Here is a 20,119-nt window from a genome sequence, read left to right as displayed (position 1 = left end):
GACAGGGGGCGGGTAGGTGTGGGGGAATCCCTGGTCCTGAATGGGGTAACTGTGCCCCTGAAGGACCAGGTGCGCAGCCTGGGAGTCATTTTGGATTCAGCTGTCCATGGAGGCGCAGGTTAATTCTGTGTCCAGGGTGGCTGTCTACCAGCTCCACCTGGTACGCAGGCTGAGACCCTACCTGCCTGTGGACTGTCTTGCCAGAGTGGTGCATGCTCTAGTTATCTCCCGCTTGGACTACTGCAATGCCTGAAGGAGCGTCTCCACCCCCATCGTTCAGCCCGGACACTGAGGTCCAGCGCCAAGCACCTTCTGGCGGTTCCCTCACTGCCAGAAGTGAGGTTATAGGGAACCAGACAGAGGGCCTTCTTGGTAGTGGCGCCCGCCCTGTGGAACGCCCTCCCTTCAGATGTGAAGGAAATAAGCATCTATCCTATCTTTAAAAGACATCTGAAGGCAGCCCTGTATAGGGAAGTTTTTAATATTTAATGCTGTATTGTTTTTAACACTTGATTGGAAGCCGCCCAGAGTGGCTGGGGAAACACAGCCAGATGTTGTTGTTGTTGTTGTTATATGAGGCCATCACCAAAATTGCCTTGTGCCTGTGGTGACAATAAAGCCAGTCTTTGGGTTCATGCAGATTCCTTTAGGAGAAGGGATTCCTTTAGGAGAAGGTGGTCCTTGAGGTAACCTGGCTCTAGGCCATTACAGGCACTATGAGCTTTAAAAATTAACACCAGCACTTTAAATTGAGTTTACACTGAGTTTGGGAACAAATGGACAACCTTTTTCACAAGTGGCTCAGAGAACTGCAGAGGCTACTGATTTGTTACTGGCCCAAATTGAAGGTGTTAGTATGCAAAGCCCATAAGAGCTTGGGACCAGTTTACTTAAAGGATTGTATTACCTCATATATATCTGCTCAGCCACTTGGATATACAAGTGACACATGATGTTCGTTCCACATTTGTAACGGTCTTTTAGTGTGGCAACTCCTGTGTTCTGCAACTCTCTGCTCACTGCTCAGGCAGGTGACTTCACTGTATTGTTTTTGGAACCTGCTGAAATATTTCTGTTCAGACCAGCCTACCCAGACATGTAAAGCTGGTGTGCATTTTAATCTGCAACTTGACTTTAGAATGCATAATTTAATGGTTGATTTTATTCGTTTTGCTTTTATAAACCTGCGTTTAACACTGATTTCGATTGGCGATTCTAATGTATCTTCTATGTAAACTGCTTAGAGGTTTTATTTACAGTTCAGTGGGATACAAATTTAAATAAATAAAATAATAAATAAATAAATAAATAAATAAATAAAAATATAATAGATACACTACAGACTTGAATAAATTAGACAGAGAGGTCTCCATTAGTTTGGCTTCAAAAGAATAAGTTTTCCTAGGAGTAAGCCCTTGAGCACAGTAGGACTCCCAAGGATGCATACATAGGATTTCACTGTTAGAGATTTAGTCTCCTTTTTGTATTTGATTCTTCTTTTAGTGTATTGCTAATCACCTTGAGCCAGCAACTCTAAATCAATGAATAACGTCTGTTTTGTTCCACTTTCAAGGTTGTACGAAATCCCATAGTAGAAAAACACAAAGATGGTAAACCGGTTGTTGAGTATCAAGAAGAAGAGTTACTGGTAATTATTAGCATCACTCATGCTTTTTGTTTCTCCTTCCCCACCTGTCCACAGTGTGCCCTATTTGGGTATATGGTTGGATGGCACCTTCCAGCAACTCCTGTAGCCAGGCTGGTGCCTATGTGTTGCTCTGCTTTTTCTTTTCATCAGCAAGGCCGAGAGAGGGGTCTTCTTGTCTCTGTACACAATGCCCAGGCTTGTGCCCCGGAGAGGCCACTTTGCTGCTGCTAACACAGCAAAAACAGTGCAGGAAGCAGCAGTTACAAGTTACCGGTCTCTGCAGTCACAGCATGCTCTGTGATTCTCCAGCAGTTTGACTTCACCCCTGCAGGTGCACTCCATTGTCTCTAGAGACGCATACGGATGCCAATGACAAAGTTAGAGTATTTGTGCCCTCTGCCCAGAATATGACTCAGGTGGACCTCACCTGAGCAGTGATCCGCATGCAGCATACCTGCTGCTGGGAAAATATGAGCTAACTCAGTTAAGGCTCTCTCAGCAATGACTGTGAACTTTGTGCAGCATTTCTTCAACTGCTATATGTTTTCTGAGCCCAGCTTTGGCTGGGAAGGGTGGGATATAAATAAAATATTATTATTATTATTATTATTATTATTATTATTATTATTATTATTATTATTTCTTGGACCTGATGTTATCAGTGCTGCAGCACTGTTTTTCTTGATGTCTCGACAGAGAAAAGCAAAGTTTACCTTTTAAATGATGACCTCATAGGATTCTTCTTGTAGTAACTCTTTGATTCTGGCTATCTTACAGGACAAAGTGTATAGCTCAGTGTTACAGCAGTGTTATAACATGTACAAGGTAAGTTAGATATATGATTTTTGTCAGTTTTCATGCTGGGGTGTGAGAAGCTGTCTTCGCACCTCCATAGCAGAACCCGATCATACCCATTGATTCATGGAGTGCCATTCTTTTCCAAAGTTTGGGTCACAGAAGCATCTCATCGATGCTGAACACTTTATTTACTACATTCATAAGCCACCTTTCTGACAATTGTACTCATGGAAGTTAATAAAGAGAGCAACTGTTTTAGGCACATCCGATACGTGCTCGACCCTGCCAAACCCGGAAGTGACCCAAAAACGTCACAAAAAGGGTCTTTGCAGGCCTCTTCCAGTGGTGTTTCAAATATGCACAATTTCACTTAAATGCATGGTGCCTTGGAACGTAACCCCTGTGTAAATTGGGAGCTGCTTGTAATTTAAAAGAGTGGCTTACAGTCTGATAGAGAAGTTAAGAGAAGGGGAAAGGGGTAGGGAGCAAATTCAAGTATTATGGCCTCTGCAGGAAACAGTTCTGGGAAGGGAGATGCCAGATGGTCCCACTCAAAGTAACAGGCTGGGTGGGGTATCTCAGTTTCTTAAAAATGGCAGCAACACTGACATTTTCTATGAACATCAAATTCCTACTTCTGTTTTGCCAAAGGACTGTCGCAATTAGCTGATTATTGGCTGGATACAGCATTAACTTTATAATGTGCAATGTGCATTTTTCCCCGTTTCAAAAAATTGCTAACCTTGTGAGACAGCGTTGACACATGGAGAGATAATTTCAATGTGCAAAAACATTTGGGTGTGCCCGGTGGGATTTCTTTCCTTGAAGTGAAGACATCTTTGCATGCCAAAACACTTTGGAAAGTCTTTTAGTTTAAAAAAATAGCTTGCCATGTGCTTCTGCACAAAACTAAAAAGGTGTACAGCGCCAGATGCAGTGTTCTTTGGATCCTGTTTTGGACCATTGTTTGGCACTGTGTGGATAAGCATTTAAGGACCTTTCAGCTCCTGTGATTTCTGTGATTCTCCCTCCCTGGTTTGTGGCAAACCATAGTTTGCAAATTCATTCAAAGCTGCCAAAGCTTAGTTTGCCTTGCAAACCAGCCTGCTAGTTGAGCAAATACATGTCTGTCTTGGCTCAAGTCATGTAAACTCATCTCTCACAAACCTACATAGGTAGTTGTTGCTATTTGCATAATTTGCACAATATGCTGGTTAAGGTGTGTGCAGGAAATTGTGGAGGATATCGCAGAAATCTGGTGCTTCACCTTAATCACAATCGTTCTGTATGTGAAGAAACACCTAAGTGCAATGCAAATTTATTGCTCCTAAAGCATCTAAAATTAGGGAACTGGAATTACAGGATTAGCACTTCTACTTCCTTTGTCATTTGATTATATCTTGATTAGTGTATGTGCTTGTAATACTCCCAATTATTCCCTCCCACCCCCCAATAATTCTTAGCTTTTTAATGGAACATTCCGAAAAGCCATGGAAGATGGAGGTGTAAGAGTACTAAAAGACAGACTAGAGAAATTCTTCCATCGGGTAAGTTTTTATTATCAAAGCAGCAATAGAGTGTTAGAATTTGGCAGCTTGTTCAGCACTGGTGGCCTGATTATCCGTGTTGTCTTGGGTGTGGAATCCTCTGAAAGCAGACATGCCTTGCTGTAAAATCTTTTTTTTAAAAAAAGAAATTGTGTGCGTCCTCCAACACAACTTTGAAGAAATCTGCTTGCACTTCTGGAACCGTTGCACCCACTTACAACTGGGGGCGAGCTGTAAGTCTGTTGCTTTCTTGAGTGATGCTAAAAATGTGTTTTGTTTGTAGTACTTAAAATGTGAATATGACTAAAGATCAATGGGGATCAGCTTTATTTTTAGCCAAATGATAACTGCTAGAACGTAGCTGTTAAATTTGAGTGATGTAGCAGACCTGCATGATCCTGGTCTTGGGATCTTGCCCCCTTATTAAATTCCATAGAATATGCAGAGCCCCAGTCTCCCTTAATTCATAAGCTACTCTCAGAGCTTGTGCAGTCCTTTCCTTACAGGATGCTATACAACAGTTTTCTGTATTGTAGCAGTTCCTATTACTCCTGAATGCATTCTCTTTCATTTCACATGACTCGCCAGCAGGCTCCACAACTCTAGTTTCTCCTCTTACTGTCCCCTTCACCTCTTGTCTTTGTCTCCTCTGAGGCAAGGGCAATTTTCCTGTACAGTGGTGCCTCGCAAGACGAAAAGAATCCGTTCTGTGATTCTCTTCGTCTAGCGGTTTTTTCATCTTGCGAAGCAAGCCCATTGACGGATTAGCGGATTAGCGCTATTAGTGGCTTTTAGCGGCTTTTAGCGGCTTATCTGCTGATTGAATCAGCTGATAAGCGGCTAAGCGGCTTAGAAAAAGGGGGGGAGGGGAAAAACCCACAGGAACTCGCAAGGCATTGTCGTCTTGCGAAGCAAGCCCATAGGAAATTCGTTTTGCAAAGCACCTGCAAAATGGAAAACTCTTTCGTCTAGCGAGTTTTCCGTCTTGCGAGGCATTTGTCTTGCGGGGCACCACTGTATTCTTTTCTATTCCTTTTAATCTCCAGCTCTCCTCTGGCCACCTTCTTCCTCTTGTGACCAATTTCCTGTACTCCAGAAGTACTTCTTTTACCCGGCTATCTATCCTCTGAGGCTGCAATGGCCAGTTGCCTCTCCTGCCGTCCGCTTCCAGTCGGGCAACAGAGAAGCAACACAGAGGTATCAAGTGCCAAACTGCCTTGACCCATGCCTTTATTGCATTGTTGGCTGCTGATTACTGTTTTCACCATGGAGAAATACAGTGTTCAGACATGCCTCCCAGGAATTTGCCCACTGGTGTGCTAGAAAAAGGCGGGCTTCATATTTCTGAGAGTCCCAAATACATTTTCCAATGTTTGTAGTATAAGTCAGTGAGATGTTGTCACACAGATGTGAAAAGTACACTGGTGTCGGTCATGAACCTGCAATTAGGATTGGCTGTTGCAGGTGGGAAACCTCTGGCACTCCAGATGTTGGACTCCCATCATTCCTTGTTTTGTTTTGTTGTTTTGTTTGAACAACTGTTTTTATTGGTTTTCTTTGTAATTCCTGTTAAAAACCCTTAACTGGGCTTAGTTGGAGTCCAACAACATTTGGGAAGGAACTCCATCTCTGGGCTATTTTGTTTAGATGTAACAACAAACCATAGCTTGCATCCTGGCTTATTAATGAGGTTTGGGTGAAAGTGGGTAACTTCTGTCTAGAACACAGCAGAAATGGAAGCTTTCAATATCCTCACCTTGCATCTAAACAGGAGAGAGGGCATGAGCCTGAGACTTGTGCCAGATTGTGTTTGTCATGTCTTTCATGCCACTGCTTTTAAACAAAGGCAGTCATTAATACAACTTTTCTATGTTTATTCTTCAGTACTTGCAAACACTTCATTTACAGTCGTGTGACCTGCTGGATGTTTTTTGTGGGATCAGCTTCTTCCCATTGGATAAAATGACTTACTTGAAAATCCAGTCATTCATCAATAAGATGGAAGAAAGTTTGAGCATAGTCAAATATACCGCCTTTCTCTACAATGATCAGCTCATCTGGTAGGTACCTGTGTGAATGGATGTCAGGGCAATGCCTCAAATCCATCCCCCTCAAAGGCACCTAGTTTTGTATATCCACCATTTTGTATCTCATTGTTTATCTCCTTGTTAGAGATACGTTGCAGATTTCTGTAGTAAAATCAGTCCAAAGCCGTCCAGGAGGCTTTGACATCAACTGTTTCACATTGAAATCAGTAGTGCAGAGGAGGAAGGAAAAATGTGGTTTCTACTGAACCAGCCTTAGTCATGCTTACACTGAAGTAAAAAAAAAAAAAAAGTTCATTGATTTCAATGGGTCTTCTCTGAGTACAACTAACATGGGATATCCTCAATCTCTGAGTATCTTGGTAATAATTAGTCCCTTGAGGCACTAAAAATATCATTCTTCAGAGTCTTTAATTTTGAAGTAAAAGATACGAAGGTGTGTAAATAAATAAAGGAACCCGAAAATTGGAACGGCAACATGTTTTCCAGCAATCCGCAGCTCTCTTTTGCCATCATGACTTCACTGATATGAAATGTTGCATTTTAAAAAGAAACAAAGAAATGTCTACAGTTTGCAGCATCCTTGTAACTTAAACCTGGCAGTTCCCCTTCAGCTGCGTTTCTTTTCAGGGTGTTTATTGACACGGCACAGCTGCACCAAGCATCCAGTTTCATTTGGGAGTCGCAGTTCAAGGGTTTCCTATTCAAAAGTGATTAAGGAGTCAAGAACTAATGTGCTGCAAGCCTAGACAAGAAGTAATCTGCGTATGACTGCATAAAATAATTAAATCAGATTAGGGTTTCCTGGGTTTGTTTTTCTTCCTCTCCCTTTTTCACTTCTTCCCTTTTACAGTAAGCTTATATTAGGAGCTCCACAGTAATGAAATATAGAATTCATTCAAAAACTTAAACCAGAGCAACTAAATCGGGTGGGCATGCTTTGTACATTACAGTGAGAAATAGGGAATGAGAACTCCTGCCATTGGGCGTCAGCTAAGCCCTGGACTCACATCAGAAACTTAGGACCAAAGCCTAGGTTTGTTTTTCAAGTTTCTAGGTCTTATGCCTGCCCATAATCTGTTTATAAACCAAGGTTGAGACTTTATCAGTGCTTGTGTGTCAAAGCTAGTTTTTAAATGTAGTGGTGCTTTATAATTCGGAGACATTCCTTTATTTTGAAAGCTTAGTGAAACTGGAAATGTAGCTATGCCTTTCAAGTACATTGGAACAGAAAGACTTGAGTCTGCTTTGCAGAACTCTGCCTAATTCTGCAGATTCCAGTGCTCACTCTATGGTTTATATTCATTGATCCTAAATCATTACACTAAGCTTGGATGTGTTAGGTGTTCCTGCAAATTACATTAGGCAGCCAACATCTTACCTGTCTGTAGGAATGAAAAATCACGGGAGACGAGAGAGGCAGGTGTAACATGAGGCGTCTGTCAGGGCGGGCCCTGAGGGCCTATTTTATTGAATATTGCAAGCATTGCCACAGGTGGGCCTGTGGCTGATTGGTTGATACATACACAAAGAAACTTGTGATTGGTTACAAGGCGGGGATTACATGTGAGAGGTGGGATTTACATATGATCATTTATCACTGATACATTAAAGGCTGAGAATCGGAGCTAGAACTAGACAGGCATGAAGCCTCCTAATTAAATTGTAACTAGAGATTAATATGGCACAAACAATTACTAATGATTGATCATAACATGAAACAATATAACAATCAAGTTCTGTAGATGTGGTCAGCTAGGCATGAAGAGCAGGTACAGTTTGTTTTCCATGAGCTTAGGATGTCTGTTACTAATGATTGATCATAGCATGAAACAATGTAACAATCAAGTTCTGTAGATGTGGTCAGCTAGGCATGAAGAGCAGGTTCGTACAGTGTGTGCAAAAGCAGGGAAAAGCCTACAAGCAAGACTTCTCAGAAAGCAAGAGAAAAGAGGAGCAAGGCTTCCCCATAATGGAGCAGTTTTGTGCAGAAAGAGAACTAACAGTTATGTGCAGAAAGAAGACTTCCCTTTACCTGTCGTGTACATAAGGCACAAGACTTGTGAATGGTGAGGCTTTGCCTTTGCCAGCTTGTGGGTCTTCTGTGAGCTATTTCTTTGTGTAGCCTGATTTCAATAATGCTGCTGGGCTGTAGCTCAGTGGCAGGTCACCGTGAGTTCCATTCAGAAGGTCAGTCAGGCTGCATCTCTCAATAAACGATCACAGAACTCAGAAAGATCCTTTGGCTGCTGTTAATCAGTGGAGAAAGTGCCGGGCAAGAAATGTAAGCTTGTTTTGACACACCCTGTGGCAGTTTTATGTGTAAGCAATTAACAGTACTTGAAACAGTGGACAGCCTTGTCATCACATGCTATAATGTTGTCTTTCTCAACATTCCAGGAGTGGATTGGAACAAGATGACATGAGAATTTTATACAAATATCTCACCACATCCCTGTTTCCAAGGCATATAGAACCAGAGGTGAGTCGTGTGGCTTGGCTTACTTAAACAGGAAACTGCTACGATTTCCTGTTTAAAAAACTGCTCAATTTTTCTTCTCCTAGTAGTGGGGGGTGGGAAATTTCCTTAACCACGCAATCTCTTTTGTTTCAGTTGGCAGGGAGAGATTCCCCAATACATACAGAAATGTCTGGAAATCTACAGCACTATGGAAGGTAGCAGTTTTACATCTGTTGTAGTCTTTCTTGCCACCAGGCCGGAGAATCGAAACCCCCAGGTGTTGTTGGACTACAACTCCCATAATCCCTGACCATTGGCCAAGCTGACTGGGGATGATGGGAGTTGGAGCCCAACAGCATCTGGTGAGCCACAGCTCCCCCTACCCTGGCTTGTGGTTTGTTTTTACAAGGTCAGTTATCCAGAGGTAATAATTTAGTTCCTTTCAACCTCTGACTTACTAACATGAATCGGATGCTGCAGTAAATTAAAGGCAAGGGAAAGGGAAACTTGGTGGATTAGTTCAGTTGTGTGTCTCTCCACCTCTAAAAAGGACTGAACCCATAATAGTTTGAAATCAATATCAAACCATTCTGAGTTGAGCTGTAGTCTGTCCTGCCTATGCAGCATCTATAACTGGCTCCATGCAATATCAGGTGGGCATGGGCTCAATTCAGACACAATGCCAAATTTTAATACTATCTTTTGTATTTGTATTATTTGCAATTTAGAATTTTACAATACAAATACAAAAGATATTAAAATTTGGCATTGTGTCTGAATTAAGCCCATTTTACCTTCCTGTACACTGCCTGATTACAGGTGGTATATAGTTTTTTTTACATAAACAAAATAAATAAAGTCCCATCTTTGCCTTTCAGGTTTCTTACTGGACCTTTGAACCTGAATGATCCAGAAGCGAAATGTAGATTTCCCAAAATATTTGTAAACACAGAGGATACTTACGAAGAGCTTCATTTAATTGTTTATAAGGTAACCGTTGCACCTTTCCCTGTTCACTGAAAAATGAAGTTATACTCCAATTCTGTAATTAGGTATGTATGTAGAAATCTTGCCCTGAGTGAAAGAGTTCAGCTTCTCTCATTTCCTGGGCAGTATGATCTATAGAGCTGGGGAGGAACCCCGAAGTAGTTTCCGGTTATGTCCGCCTGAGAGCCTTTGTAAGGCCATAGTCCTGTACCAACTTACTTTGAAGTAAACTCACTAAAATCAGAAGTATTTCTAACCATGCATAAAATTTGACTGCAACTCTGCACTGCAGTACTGTTTTGGGAAACACAGAAAAGCCCCAAGTTAACTATAACAATTAGCAATGAGAGTAGCCAGCTGTCATTCATATTTCAGGAGAAGAGCATTTTAATGACACCGGGCTTTGGAGACATATAATTCCAGCAGATAATGTATAAGCCACAGCTTGCTGCAAAGAACTATAACCCAGGGGTAGCCAATGTGGTGCTCTCTGGGTGCTGTTGAACTGCAACTTCCATCTCCCCCGCTGCCACTTTTTTTTTTAAAGAGGAGCCATGGCTACAAGTGACTACCAGCTATCCCCTGCGCAAAAAATATGCTTTGACAATTGGTTATGCCGGCTGGGGCTGGTGGGAATTGTAGTTGCAGTATGTGGAGGGCACCACGTTGGCCACCCCTGCTCTAACGCAGCTCAGAGTTCATTTCAGATCATGCAGGAACCAAAGTGTAGTGCTAGAGTACTGTATTGGCCTGAATAAAAGCCGCACTTTTCTTCCAAATTCCGACCGTGAAAAGTTAAAGTGCGGCTTATATTCACGACCTTACAAAAAGCCCAATATCGCTCCTGAAACAGACATACAGACCCCACCCCCTTAACTCTTTAACTCCTGGAGCCCTGGCGAGTGGAGCTGGCGGGTGGCCTCTGGTGCTGCCACTTCTTGTCCAGCCGGCCCCTGCCACTGTTAGGGAGCGGGGGGTGCCCGCCCAGTGGGGGGGGGGGCAGCTGGTTGCAGGTGCCCGGGCAGGCCGCTGCCTCCACTGTCACCCTACACAAACCTCCCCCCAGCTGCACCGTGTAGGTCTGGCGCTGTCCGGGAGTGTCAGGGCGCCTTCGGCAGCCCCCCCAAATCATTTCCCAGGGCTGCATTTTTTCCCTCAGACCACGTGGTCGCCGCCAATTTTAAGGGAGCGGCTTATATTCAGGTATTGTCTTCTTTTTCTTTTTCCCCCTTGAATTTTAAATGTGTGGCTTATATTTGCACGCAGCTTATATTCAGACCAATACGGTATATATTTTGCAGTTCATATGAATCTAAGATCCTGGGCCTGGGAAAGCTGAAGCTTGTAGGTGTGAGACCCATTGTCAGTCAGAGGTCATAGATAGCAGACCAGATGACACTCTTCTTCTTCTACCCCATCAGATCTTAATAGGTTTGGGTCTTAACCAGGGATGGGGAAACTGTGGCCCTCCTGATATTGTGGGATTCCAGTTTTTAAAATCTCTGATCTTTGGCCCTGCTGGCTGGTATGGATGGGAACTGGGAGTCCAACTGCATAAGGAAGGCTGCAGGTCTTCCAGAAGACGTCGTCTAAAATATCTCCATGTCCCATAGGAGCTTCCCCAGAATTACAAATTTAGGAAAGTACAGCAACATTCTTGAACAGAGCTTAACTCCCAATAGTCAAGTGTATCCATGAGCCAGAAAACGGATTGTGATAAACGTATTCTTCCTTGCAGGCTATGAGTGCAGCTGTCTGCTTTATGATTGATGGTGAGTATCAAGTAATATTCTTTGAAACAGCTATGGAATTTTTAAGTCTTCTTGTTTTTGACAAATCCTGACATTTGAGCATTATCCATGGTTATTTGGGCATGAACTGTAACGGTATGTTGCTGTATGTAGTTTTACCAGCATCTTATAATGAATTTTTTTTTTTTTAACTGTGTCAAGTCAAAAGGGTAAAATTTCTGTCCACAGTGATGCTGGCACTCTGCTAATGAGTCATCAAAGGGTAAATATGGATAATGGAGTAGAAGCACAGAGGCAGCCTGATCCAATATATGTTTACTCAGAAGTAAGAACAACTGAATTCAGTGAGGATTGCTTATAGGAAACTCTGCAGAGTACAGGGAATTTCAAAACATGCTGTAGGTTCTTAAATATTCTTATGCACAGAATTGTTAGATCATCTGATCTTCCAGCTGTTTCAGTGCTAACATCACCTCTTGGTCAGGTGGGGCTTCTTAGGTATGAGTTTTATTCTTCATGTACAGAATCCCAGTGCCTCGAGTGTAACAAACAGTTGAATCTGCTCCATTATCCCTGTAAATCAGGGTTGGGGAATGATGGGCCCTCCCAAATGTCATTGAGACTCCAGCTCCCATCAAGCCCCAGTTAGCATGGCCAGAGGTTGGGAAGGATGGGAGTTCTAGTCCAACAACACCTGGAGGTGGACAGATTGCCAATTCCTGCTGTAAATATTGGGTGTGATCTTCTAAATGTGATGTGGTTGTGGCACACAGAAGGGAAGTATCAATGGTTGGTTGGTTTGTTTTCCCAAACTGTTTCACAGCCTCTACACAGCCTACGTTGGATTTTTGCCGTAAACTTGACAGCATTGTCGGGCCTCAGCTCACAGTATTGGCTTCAGATATATGCGAACAATACAACATCAACAAAAGGATCTCAGGGTTGGTACTCTCTTTATTTCTGTTTCACAACATCAGCTTTTTAACAGGGGCGCAGATATTTTAAGAACTGCCTAAAATAGGAAGCAAATCATATTCATGGCAACATATTGAAAATTCTGTGTTATTTTTAAGTTTCGAAACATTCCCTCCCCCTGATCTTCAGCTGACAAAGGCCCCCGGAGCCCTTGTCACAATGTGGAAAAAGACATTGTGGGCTTAAAATATAAGCAGCCGAGTTCTTCTGGGAATGGAAGAAGCTACATTGGGCCAAGTGGCAACCACTTTGCATTTTATCCCCAAATAACTTTGAGCCTCCAATTTATTCGTCCTTACCCAGAAGCCTTCACTGTCTGTCTGAAGAGACAAACACTCTTACCTACTGAATGAAGAATGTATACAGCACAACAATTCTATAAGATGCCGGTTTTGCAGACATGAGCAGTATCTTCAGGGAGGGTCTGCTTACCTCTTTCTCTGTTGCCTTTCGGCTGACAGCATGTCTGCTACTGTTTTCTTGGCCACTGCGTGCAAAGCGATGCTATGCAGCAGGTAGCTGGGTCTACCACTAGTGAGCGAATAAGACAGTTCCTTCACCAGTGACTACAGCTGGGTGAGGAAATGCTCTATATAATAGAGAGATGGGAACTGGATCCTTCCCCCCCCCCCCCCAGCCCAGCAGGGCAACTCTTGGCAGGTAGACAAGGGCAGCTGACAACTTGAAAGGGCCTCACCTTCTGAAGTCTGTTTGAAAGTGATTTCAATACAAACCACTTGGAAATGGACTTCAAAGGTGATGTCTCTCAGCACCCATCAGCTGGTTGGTGCTGACTGCTTGGAAAATGACTTCAAAGTTATTTTAAATTTGTTTACTTGAAGCATTTGTACACCGCTCTTCGGCCAAAAAGGCCCCCCGAGAGTGGCTTACACAGAATCGAAACAAGACACTCCCCACCTACAGGCTTACACTCTTAATAAGCAAACAAAAATACAATACCGTGGTACCTTGGTTCTCAAACAACTTGGAACCCAAACACTGCAAGTAAGTGATTTGAGTGCCACACTTCCGTTTTGAGTGTTACACTAAGGTCTGTCTGTTTTCGCTATTTATTTTGCGGTTTTGTGCCTTTTTGTTTTTGTGACTGTGTGGAACCCAGTTCAGCTACTGATTGATTGTGTGATTGCAGTACATTATTTATTGCTTTCATTTCATGGATTAGTGGTCTCATTAGATAGCAAAATCCATGTTAAATTGCTGTTTTAGAGGTTGTTTTTAAAAGTCTGGAACGGATTAATCCATTCTGCATTACTTTCTATCGGAAAGCACACCTTGGTTTTGGAATGGACTTCTGGAACGGATTAAGTTTGAGAACCAAGGTACCACTGTACAAAGGGGGAATGGCTGTCCTCAGATGACACTTATGCTGCCCCACACCTGACATCAAAGGTGGGGCATGTGGGTGAGTTTGGGGGGAAATGCCTAGTGGGCCAAATTAGACCTTTGCGCCAAAGGTTCCCCACCCCCAGTTTATTACCTTGTGGCAGTGCAGCATCCTCTTTCCTGTCGTCCTTATTTCTCATCCCCTATAATAAATTGGGTCCCCCTGCCTCCCCAGAAAGAAACAGAGATAAGGAGCCCATTTATACAATTTGTGGCTGTTTTCAGGTTGGATAGAAGAGGCATTTCTTTGCAAACTTTGCCCTAGTGTCAAGAAAGAAACCTTGTCCTCCAAGGATGACAAAGGTAGATTTGCTTGGTTGGTTTCATTCTCATCCCAGGTTTGGAGGCAAATGGATGCAATGCACGGGGAGGGAGCCAGGCCACAGAGGTCTGCACTGCCCCATCAGGTCTCCTCTCAGGTGTCCTATCAGGTATGTTCCCCAGGGAAGCAAAGGAGCCTCAAAAAAATGGGTATGGTGTTGCTCCACCCACCCACTCACCCCTGCATGGTCAAAGCAGTACAGTGGGGCAAGGAGCATGCAGTTTTCACTGGTGTTTTATGGCACACATTGGGATGTATGAGGAATGGGGCTGGGGAGAGAGGTTAGAACCTTGCCTCCTAGCCCATTTCTGAACAACCAGGGTGATAAAAGGGCTAGCCTTCTCCTATCCAATGGCTGTGCTTCCTTGGAGAGACACACAGCTGACTCTGCGGCTCCCTGAGGTTAGGGGAACCTGTTTGATGGTGAAAATGAATGTGCAGCAGAAATCTGTTCCTGGTAAGGGTGTTTTGTTGCAGGTTTCTTCTGCAACATATTGTCGAGGTTCGGCCAACCTCTTTAATAAGCCTGATCTGTTTGCTTAGAGATGTTGACTATTTAATGAGCATTCATCCTGATTTGTTTGTAAAAAGGGTGGGTGGAGGGGCCCTGAGCTCCAGAGCTCTAAAACCTTGAATCCTTTTAGCCTGCCACTCGTTTAAACTTGCTGCCTGGTGACTCAAGATGAAAGTTCCTTTTTGGAGGGGGATAAGGTTAGCCCTCGTTATTTGCAATAGAATGAGAAAGCAGTTGTACTAAGTCAGGTGGACTATGCAAGAAGTCACAAGGTAAGGCTCCTTTTTTAAACAGTAAAAACAGTTAACAATTCTATTTCCCGAGACCCTTTTCTTCAGAAGCCTCAGGTCATCCACATTTCCTCTTGTCCTGCTGCTTTCCTCTGGGGAAAACTGCTCTTTAGCGCTCAGTCAAAGCAAATGGCAATTCAGGTTGTCTCCGGATTGACGATTGCTCCAATTTAGCACTAAAGAGTGGGTTTTCCCTGGGAAATGAGCAGGGCAAGCGGGAAACCGCTCAGAGCATGGGACAAGCAGAAATGCAGATAAATGCACAGTAATGAGACACCATTTAAATTTTTTAAGTAAAATATAAACAAACTATAAGAGAACTACTGACCAAACAACTATCCCAGCTTCTGTGACTCAAGGGGCTTGTTGCAAAGACGTTCTCTGAAAGCTGGGGCCACTAATAGTGTGAAAGCAAGTGATTAACTGGGGATGTTGGCAGGAGGCTTAAAATATTAGGAAACCAGAAGGTTGTAGTTAATATTGTGGTTTCATATGTACCTTCCCAAACCTTAAGCTCTTCTTCACAGGGCTGCTTTGAGTGCCCCCACCAAACGAAGTGAAGTCAGTAACCACTAGGGTGGGGGCCTTTTTTGTCTCTTAGCTGCTTGTTATTGCTATCCATTACATCACATTTTCATCCGCTGGGAGGTCAGGAAAATTGCCCAGGGAACATCTTGTGCTTTCTGTCTATGACCTTTTGTGTTCAGCACATCAGAAAACCTACAACCAGCCCTTATGACTTCTGGGATCTTAAAAGACAGATAAACTTCTGTTTAAAAAGCAAAAAAAGTCAAATCTTGGGGCTCCTATAAAGACTTTGGAGCCATGCGCACATGCCCAGGAACCTTTTTCCTGCTCCGTTTCTGAGCTGCTTTTCAGTCTTGTAGCAAAACCCCAACATTTATGGTGTCTACTGACTTTTAAGAGATTCAGCCACAGTTTAAAGTTACATGTGTGTGTGTTTAGTCAGCTTATTTGTCCCTGGGGACATATGTTGCTCATCATCTTAAAAAAACCCACTGTTGAATCTATCAAAGCTGTCAGTTATGCTTGTAACTGGACCAAACTGCTCGCTTTTTTTAAATGGTGCTGGCAGATGAGAGTGATGGAAGCTTATCTGATTAAGCCTGCCTTAAACTTTGATGTGGTGGCATCCTGAGAACCTGTTGCAGCATCTCTTAGTGCTAATACAGCTGGGTTGATCTCGTATGGAGCAAGTTAACCAGCTTTAGTTTGAGGTGTCATGTGACATTTATTGCAAGGGGAAGCACCAAGCTGCAAATGTCAAAATACATTTGATTTTCCAGAATCGTAGACAACAGCATAGACCCTAGTATCTGTAAAGTTTAGAATGATCAAACTGACCAGCTCCTGATCTGACATGTGTTTCTCAGATTGCAGTAAATGTGTAAAGGCTGGGGGTGGGGTGGGATGGGACAGGAAAAGGCAAGGGCTTTTTTTTATCGTCTTCAAATTTTCAGAAACAAATAAAGGGGGGGGGGCAGATAATTTTTTTCATTCCTCCCCTCCCCAGGCCTGTAAATCTCTAATTACAGGTGCATTTTGTGGTTCAAAGTGCAGTTTGTTTGTATTGTATTTTTAAAGCTTAAAACAAACTTCTATGTAGTTTTGCTTAGCAAATGTTGACCTGTTGAATTTGGAGCAAGCAGCCATCAGCAGATCTTAGCTGGGAAGTGATTGCAATGCAACAAGGGAACAGATATGCTTTGCATGCAGAGAGGCCTTGTTTAATACCTGGCATCTCTGGTGAATAGAATCAGGCAGCAGGTGATGTTGAATACCTCTGCCTGAAATTGCGGAGGGCTGTTGTAAGTCAAAGTCGACAGTGCAGGGCTAGACATGATACAAGACTCTCCATGGCTTTCCTAACCTTTCTCCAGAATATTGAACCATTTCCTGACCTCTGTCTGCTGAACAAGAACAAATGCTTATTGGACTATAGCAGGGGTGGAGAACCCTTTTAGTCCAGCAGGCTACCTCTTTATCTCCCCACCTCTGCAGGCCATGATGATGTCAGGTGGCTGATAGGTAAGCAATCCCACCTACCTGTCAAAGTCAATCCACGGGGCAGCAGAGCAGTTTTGCTTCACCAGTGTGGATTGAACACTCTGCTCACCAGCTGATGAGTAGAGGGTTCAGTCTGGCTGGCTGCAGGGGTCTGCTTCACTAAGGGAATGCAGTGGCAAAGTGGCAGGATCAAAGCTCTCCCCCCCCCCCAGTGATGTCAGCAGATGGACAGCTAGATGTTGTTTGAGGGCAGGGAACGCCTTGCAGGCCAACCTGAATTTTAGCGTCTTCTAGCCAAAAGAAAACATTCCCCCCAATTTCACCTGGGGCAGCCTTCCTCAACTTGGTGCCTTCCAGGTGTTGCTGGACTATAACATCCGCCACACGCAACCATTGGCCATGCTGGCCCTCCTGATATTTTAGATAACACCAGGTTGGGGAAGGGCTGTCAGTCAAGCTGATCTCCCAATTCTGGTAGCTTGGTCAGGGCCAAGCTGAGGACCTCACTAGAAATGTATCACAAAATGTGAAGGCCTCATGTTCTCTGGTGTTGCACTGCAGCACCAGACTTCTTGTCTCTTTTTATTTCTAGCTCAGCAGTTCTCAGGATCAGCTCCTTAGCCTTTCTGAATTCCCTGAATCTGAAGTGGCATTAGCAAACTGTAGACATCACTCCACAGTCTGACAGCTGCTAATATTTTAATGGCTTCCGGGAACAATTTTTCAATCCTGACTTAAAATCTAAAGCATATGGCAATATGGTAGTAAGCCACTCTAGACAGACATTCAACTCTCTTTGCAAAAATGGCCTTCCTCTTGCTTACTTCACCATTTCCTTCTTTGTTTCCTAGGTCGGAGAAGGAGCCTCAATTTAAATTTATCTATTTCAATCACATGAACCTAGCAGAGAAAAGTACAATTCACTTGAGGAGAACGCCCAATATCTCGCTCACATCGGTTCATCCTGACTTGATGAAGATTCTTGGTGATATCAACAGTGACTTCACCAGGTGACGTAACATTCTTCCCCGCCTTTGTTAAAATCTGAATATCATTCAGTTTGCATAGTTAGATCTGGCAGTGCATACAGTGGTACCTCGGGTTACATATGCTTCAGGTTACATACGCTTCAGGTTACATACGCTTCAAGTTACAGACTCCGCTAACCCAGAAATAGTACCTCGGGTTAAAAACTTTGCTTCAGGATGAGAACAGAAATTGTGCTCCGGCGGTGCGGCAGCAGCAGGAGGCCCCATTAGCTAAAGTGGTGCTTCAGGTTAAGAACAGTTTCAGGTTAAGAACGAACCTCCGGAACGAATTAAGTACATAACCCGAGGTACCACTGTACTTGGAAGCAATTTTCTTCTTCCTTAGCCGTAATGCTGTAGTCAAAGTAATAGACCAGGAGTGTAAATCTCCGTAGTATGATAATAGTTATAAATCTCACTACTACTAAAGATTCTGAGTGAGTAATGTTTCCTTATCTTGTTCATCCTCAGAAGAAGAAAAAACACCTGTAAAGTCTATCATTATATTATTACCTCTTTTTACAGATAGGGAAAGTGAGGCAGGGAGTGAAGGAATTTCTAAAAGCAAACCAGTAGATTTATGGTGAGGTGAGATTTGAACAGAGGTCTCCCAGATCCAGGCTCAGCACATTGTCAGATAGACCACATTGGCTAAATACATGCATACATACATATCACAACTGGAGAGTTTTAGACGGAATTTGTGTGGTGCCGCAGAATTGAACAGGCAAATTTCTGTTAGGATGTGCAGCTGTGTGTAATGTTTTTTGCAGCCCCAGTAATTGAAGCTGCTAGATCCTAATATTAGCAAATTCTCCAGGAATTCAGTGTGGTACAGATCCTACCACAGATATAAGAATTACTTAATCTATAAGACTTGAGGAAAACCTAAAACAATAAACCAAAGCTCAATCCACTTGCTGATGTTTAAAATCTGCTTTATATGTTCGTTACTGTCTTTTGCTTTGTTTTATTCCTTTGTTACTTATTTGAGGCATCCTAAGATTTGCACATACCAACTTCTTCCTTTTAGGGTTGATGATGATGAGGAAATCATAGTGAAAGCAATGAGTGACTACTGGATTGTTGGCAAGAAATCTGATCAGCGGGAGCTGTATGTAATTTTGAATCAGAAAAATGCAAACCTGATTGAAGTGAATGGTAAGAAACTTTTTTTTAAGTGTGTATTTTCAGTTTTACCACTTTTAAGTGTTATTAAAACACTTTCATTACTTATATGTAGAACACATTATATTTTACAAAACATAAGGGGACAGCTTTCTGTCCCAAGGAGCTTACAGTTTAAATTTGACACAGGGGAGGGAAACTGCAGCAGAGCTACACAGGAATAGAGTAATCATTTATTTCAACTATCACCTCCTGGCAAATAGAAGGGGAAGAAATGGAGGCAATGAGAGATTTTACTTTCTTGGGCTCCATGATCACTGCAGATGGTGACAGCAGTCACAGAATTAAAAGATGCCTGCTTCTTTGGAGAAAAGCAATGACAAACCTAGACAGCATCTTAAAAAGCAGAGACATCACCTTCCCAACAAAGGTCCGTATAGTTAAAGCTATGATTTTCCCAGTAGTGATGTATGGAAATGAGAGCTGGACCATAAAGAAGGCTGATCGCCAAAGAATTGATGCTTTTGTATTAGGGTGCTGGAGGAGACTCTTGAGAGTCCCATGGACACTTCTTGAATTACAGTAGTGCATGGAGAGGAAGGGGTTATGCAGAAGGCTTTTAGATTTTATTCTGTCAACAGTGATGTTTAAATTTAAGCTGAACCTTTGAGAAAGCCACCTGTGTGGCTTTCCAGTGACATGATCTGTAAATGACTACAAAACATTTACGGATCATGTCACTAGAAAGCCACACAGGATCAATTTGTAGCTTGTAATTGGTGCCATACTTCTAAGTCTTAAAATAATATTTCCTCTTTTTTCCCCCCTCAGAAGAAGTAAAGAAACTTTGTGCAACACAGTTCAACAATATATTCTTCTTGGATTGATCAGCTGGGGGCTAACTCTTTTGAAGATGGCTTTAAAATATCCTGAAAGAATTCTGGTTTACTGTGACAGGTTATTAGTCATATTACTGACTGGAATAATGACAGTAGTAGAGCAATACTTGCTTTGTAAGAATCAAATTTCTACTAAAACTCTACATTCTGATCATATGGTTTTTAGATTTTAAAGTATTTATGTGCAAATGAATTAAAATTAGTCTGAATTAAACAAGTGTCATTCCATTTCTCAGATAATGTTATGTGAATATTTTACTGGAAAAATAAAATTAGTCATTGTTACAATTTTAA

At 42.6% G+C, this 20,119-nt stretch overlaps 1 protein-coding gene across 1 annotated transcript in view; it reads left to right on the top strand.

The window, feature by feature from the left end:
• CCZ1 (CCZ1 homolog, vacuolar protein trafficking and biogenesis associated) overlaps positions 1-20,119 on the top strand; it is a 25,538-nt gene extending 5,419 nt beyond the window's left edge. Inside the window, exons 4-15 of the mRNA XM_083474436.1 lie at positions 1,574-1,648; positions 2,426-2,473; positions 3,910-3,993; positions 5,878-6,053; positions 8,439-8,520; positions 8,653-8,714; positions 9,378-9,489; positions 11,225-11,258; positions 12,061-12,178; positions 17,622-17,780; positions 18,832-18,959; positions 19,758-20,119. Coding sequence (XP_083330562.1) covers positions 1,574-1,648; positions 2,426-2,473; positions 3,910-3,993; positions 5,878-6,053; positions 8,439-8,520; positions 8,653-8,714; positions 9,378-9,489; positions 11,225-11,258; positions 12,061-12,178; positions 17,622-17,780; positions 18,832-18,959; positions 19,758-19,813 — 1,134 coding nt within the window. The 3' untranslated portion in view covers positions 19,814-20,119. The remainder of the gene's footprint in view (positions 1-1,573; positions 1,649-2,425; positions 2,474-3,909; positions 3,994-5,877; positions 6,054-8,438; positions 8,521-8,652; positions 8,715-9,377; positions 9,490-11,224; positions 11,259-12,060; positions 12,179-17,621; positions 17,781-18,831; positions 18,960-19,757) is intronic.

This window comes from Podarcis liolepis (assembly GCF_965112155.1).
Source record: "Podarcis liolepis genome assembly, chromosome: 14".
Lineage (NCBI taxonomy): Eukaryota > Metazoa > Chordata > Lepidosauria > Squamata > Lacertidae > Podarcis > Podarcis liolepis.
This window is presented reverse-complemented; position numbering and strand designations above follow the sequence as displayed.